The sequence below is a fragment of the Neopelma chrysocephalum genome, unplaced genomic scaffold (assembly GCF_003984885.1).
Source record: "Neopelma chrysocephalum unplaced genomic scaffold, ASM398488v2 Primary Assembly neopelma1_288, whole genome shotgun sequence".
In the NCBI taxonomy this organism is placed as follows: domain Eukaryota; kingdom Metazoa; phylum Chordata; class Aves; order Passeriformes; family Pipridae; genus Neopelma; species Neopelma chrysocephalum.
This window is the reverse complement of record NW_020897950.1, coordinates 46,925-51,745: the sequence shown is the minus strand read 5'-3', so window position 1 is coordinate 51,745 and position 4,821 is coordinate 46,925. Positions and strand designations below refer to the sequence as shown.

Below are 4,821 nucleotides of genomic sequence, written 5' to 3'. Positions count from 1 at the left end.
CAAGACGGGATGGGATGGGATGGGGCAAGTGGTTTGGGATGGGATGGGTGCTTTGGAATGGGCTGGGCCGGGTGTGTCAGTGCTCCCACCGCAGATCCCTGTTTTCCCCCGGCTCCGGCACATCCCGGGCCTGACCTGCTCCTGCTGCAGGGCCTTGACGAAGGCGTTCTTGAGGCGGTTCGTGTGCTCAGCCTTCAGGGCCTTCTTCTGGTTGGAGGTCTGGCACTGCTCGCACAGGATGCGCCCGCCCTTCTCCTGCTTCCAGTGCGGCGTGAAATCCGTGCGGCACTGCCCGCACACGAAGGGCTCCACACGCAGGGACACCGGGCAGCTCTTCCCTGGAATGGCACAGGGATCATTGGGATACCGGGATAACCCCCTGCCCACACACCAACGGTTCTACACAGAGCCTGGTATCATACACATGATTTAGCCTGAAATCCTCCAAATCAATCCCAGAATCCTGAAATTTCGCACTGAAACCCCTGACTCTGCCCTGACCCCCCCCAAACCCTTCCCAAATTCCCTGTTTTCCTGGGAATTCCCTGGGAACACCCACCTTGGCTGTTATCACCTCCTCCAGCCCCACTGGGCAAAGGAGTCAGAGCAACAGGAGAGGCCCCAGGAAACCCCCAAATCCGGGCTAAAAACCCCCAATTTCACCCCGAACCACCCTAGACTCCCACTTTTTTTGGGAAAATCCGGCGGGAACACATACCCTGGCTGTCGATGACGCTCTGCACCACCTCCTCCAGCCCCACCATGTAGATGAACTCGGAGTTGGCGGCGCTGGGCAGGAAGTGCAGCAGTGGCGCCGGCGGCTTGGGTGGCGGGATCTCCAGGAGCGTCTTTTCCAGCTGCTTCCGGAGCGCGAGCTTGGCGGCCGCCTGGGAATTGGCGGCGTCGGACAGAGCGCTGGGGCTCGGCAGCGGCGACGACACACGGGCCACGGAGCCCGACGGGAGGTGGGACGCGAGGTTCATGTAGATGGCGGAGGACGAGGAGCGCTGGCATGGCACCGACGAGCCGGACTGCTGCGGGGACAAGGAGAACAGCGGGATTAGCAGGGAGAACAGCGGGATAACGGGGCTGGACCGCTGCAGAGACAGCAGTCCAACCACTCCAAACCATCCCAAGCCATCCCAAACCATCCCAACCCACTCCAAACCACCCCAACTCATCTCAGCCCAGCTCCTGCCGGTGCCCATCCCACGCACCGGCTGGTAGTTGATGGTGGGGGTCATGCTGGGGGTGTTGCTCCGCACCAGGCCGGGTTTCTGCGGCAGCCGCTGCCCCTGGAGCTGCGCTGGGTTGGGGGCGATGACGCGCTGGGACATCAACATGTGGGGCAGTGCCGAGCTGGCGGCCGAGCGGATCACTGAGTGCCCCTGGGAGACCAGGAAGAGAGTCACGGGTCACTGGGGATCACTGGGAATCACTGGGAGTCACTGGGGATCATGGGACACACCCACAGGGATCATGGAATATCAAGCTGGATCCACAAGGATCATGGGGTCTAATTCCTGTCGAGCACAACCCCAAACCCCAACTCCTGGCGTTAGGAAGTGCCGGAACTCCTCTGCCTCCTGGAGAAGGGATCTCAGCTGGGTGTGCATCCAGCAGAGCGGGTGTTTTCCAGGGAAAAGGGGGAACGCTCACCTGCAGTGTCCGTAAGTTCTGCGGCTCCACACCCTGGGCTCCGGGCCGGGCTGGGATCTTGGACAGGCCCTGCTGCCCCACATGGGCTGGCGATGGCTGCACGATGGAGGCGGCATTCTGGACAACGGGGGTCTGGATCGGGAATGGGGGGGAGAGCCGGGATCAGCCTCCGGAGAGACGGAATTCCACAGGCTGCGATGCCGAGCACTGTGGGTTTGTGTTCCCGGCTGTGCTGGGGCTGCGGATTTGGGGGATTTCCCACAGGATGTGCCATGTGTGGCCCTTCCTGTTATCCCTCCCATCCCAAGCCTCACCTTCTGGACCACGTTCTCCTTCTGGAGTTGGCTCTGCCGCAGCTTCTTCAGGAGCACCAGCCGGGCCTCCTCCAGCCGCAGCTCGTCCCGGAGCTGCTTGATCAGCTGCTGCCGCTCCTCCAGACTCTTCCCCTGGAAAAACCCGGAACGCCGGGAAAACGTGAGGGAAAGACCAGAAGGAAGCTCAGCCCGAGCGGGAATTTGGATCATTTGGGCGGATTTGGGAGCAGGAAGCGGGTGGTTGCACCAGGAAGTTGCTGGGAGGGCCCAAAGCCACCGGAATTCCGGGCTCCCTCACCTTGAACATCTCCAGGTTGGCGGCCTTGAGCCGCTCCTCCATGCGGGAGCTGGAGCGGGGGCTGGAGGCCTCGTTGTCCGACAGCACAATGATGTCTGGGGATGGCGTCAGGCGGCCCCGCTCCGGGTCACTGCAGGAACACACCGGGATGAGCTGGGAAAGCAGGAATCCCGCACCAGGACCACCACCCAATCCAACACGGATCCCAGCTGGAACACGGCCTTGCCCCCCCAAGGAGTCCAATCCTTCCAAACCACCCCAGTAGGGGAGAGAGGGAAGCTCTAGGTGGGCAAATCCCACCTGGGAATTGGGAATAATGCAGATTCTAATCCAGACTCCGGGATGTTCCAGCCTGGAATGGCTCATCCTCATCACGGTGCAGGGGAGAAGGGGACAAGCCCTCCCGGTAATGCCATCATTCCAAGCCTATCCCAGCCCAAATCTATTGGAAAAGCACAGTCCCTAGAGGAAAATCCGAGTAAATATCCAATGGATGTGTGAGGGAATCGGGAAACAAAAGGAGCAGCTGGGAAAAGAAAGACCGAACTAAAAGCCAGTGTTGGGATCCCTGGGAAGGAGATGCAGATTTCATGTCTTCATGCTGGAGAGCCTTGGAAAACTGTGGAATAATCCAGTGTGGAGCCATGGAAGCAGCCGGGACTGTTGTGCCCCAGCTCCCTGGAAGGTCCTTGGAGTGAGGACATCACGGAATACTGCATCCCAAACTTTCAGCTCCAAACACCCAAGAGGAAGTGTGGAGCCCGATCCCAGATTTAGCTGCTCAGAAGATGCTCAGAGGGGGAGTTGTCTTCGTCTCCCAAACATTCCAGCTGTTTCTGTGGATATTCCAAAGCACTGGAGCTGCCCCTTCTCCAGTAGAGAAGGTCCAGAGCATCCCATGGAGATGGATCCAGCAGGAGCCCATCCAAGTAATCCAAGCTGCGTCCCAGGAGTTTCAAACCAGAGGGATCCAGCAGCGGATCCTGGTCCAGGATTTTCTCCACAGCTGGCAGGAATGATTTTGCAGGAGCATCCGGATAAATCCAGGCTGGATTATTTACATTCCATTGAGGGGAATAACACAAAGCCAAAGTCCAAATCCAACAGAAAAATCCACAAGGAATCACCAGATTTCCTTTGTCCAGGGAAGAGCAGAATTCCAAGGGAACCACTGGAACAGGAGCCACGGCAAGGGAGGTGGGAAGACGTGGAGCACGTTCCCAGGGAAAATCCAGGGAAATGAGACACCCCCCATGAAACTTCACAATGATTTCCAAACTTAGAGTGGGATATTCCCACCTCCTTCCAGGGCTGACCCCTGATCCAAGTGTCTGGTGCTGGTGCCCAACTGGATTCCCTTCATCTTGCACAATATCCATGGAATTCCAGGGACGCAGCCCATGGACTCTGCACTCAGAGCAGGGACACCTTCCACAGTCCAGGCTGCTCCAAGTCCTGTCCAACCTGGCCTTGGACACTTCCAGGGATGAGGAACCCACAAATCCCCTGGATAACTTGTGCCACCCCCTACACAACAAAGAATTCCCAATTCCCACATTCTCAATTGCTTCCCGACATCCCACCTAACCAAACCGTCCACGTGAACCCATTGCCTCTTATCCCACTATTCCCACGTCCCTCTCCAGCTTTTGGAGTCCCTTTACCCACTGGAATCGGATCTACCAGACCCCCCAAATCCCGTTTAATCCCTGACCAGGCTTCTTCCACCTCTCCCATCCCAGCATCCCCTCACCCACCTCCTCCTGGCTGCTCCCATCCCGGCATTCCCACTCCCATCCCGGCATTCCCGCCCCCAGCTGGTTGCTCCCATCCTGGCATTCCCACTTCCATCCTGGCATTCCCACACCCACCTCCTCCTGGCGCTCATGTCCACGGGCTCGTCGTTGATGTTCTCCTTGCCGGGCCGGGCCGAGCCCCTCCCGTCCCCGTGGGGCCTCAGGCTCCCGTTGAGCTTCTCCTCATAGCCCTTGATCCCGTCGGGCTTTCCCGGGAGCTCGTGGGGCACCTCCAGCCCCGCCAGGTCCTTCCTCTTGAGCAGGGCGAGCATCTTGAGCCGCTCCATGGCCTCGTGGCCCTCCATCTTCAGCCGCTTGGCCAGGACGTCCTCACGCTCCTCCGGCCCTGTCTCCAGGCCCCGCTTGAGCAGGTTCAGCCGCAGTGTGTCCTCTGTCATCCGCTCCATCCTGGACACGGACACGGCACCGTCAGCCGGGAGTGGGGCGGGATGGGGAATGGCACAGGGACACGGGCAGGGACAGGGAATGGGACAGGGACATGGACAAAGACACGTCGGGGACCGGGACAGGGACACAGGCAGGGAAAAGGGACAGGAGAGGGACAGGGACATGGTCAGGGATGGGGGAAAGAGGAGTGACAGGGAGACCGGCAGTGTCCTGATGTGGTGGATCCCAGTGAACCCCCCCAGGGTCCACTCTGAGCCCAACTCCTGCCTTGGAGAGCTCCGACTTCCTCGGAGAGCTCCGGCCTCCTCACGGAGCTGTAACCTCCTCAGGGAGCTCCAATCTCATG

At 59.6% G+C, this 4,821-nt stretch overlaps 1 protein-coding gene across 1 annotated transcript in view; it reads right to left on the bottom strand.

Annotated features, from left to right (window-relative positions):
• The window catches only part of GATAD2B (GATA zinc finger domain containing 2B), a 19,788-nt gene extending 15,223 nt beyond the window's left edge, over positions 1–4,565 (bottom strand). The window contains exons 1-7 of the mRNA XM_027704795.1: positions 4,143–4,565; positions 2,272–2,401; positions 1,974–2,105; positions 1,660–1,791; positions 1,218–1,388; positions 719–1,034; positions 90–338 (exon numbers count right to left, since the gene is read on the bottom strand). Of these exons, the coding sequence (XP_027560596.1) occupies positions 90–338; positions 719–1,034; positions 1,218–1,388; positions 1,660–1,791; positions 1,974–2,105; positions 2,272–2,401; positions 4,143–4,474 (1,462 nt within the window). The 5' untranslated portion in view covers positions 4,475–4,565. The remainder of the gene's footprint in view (positions 1–89; positions 339–718; positions 1,035–1,217; positions 1,389–1,659; positions 1,792–1,973; positions 2,106–2,271; positions 2,402–4,142) is intronic.
• Positions 4,566–4,821: the final 256 nt, after the last annotated feature.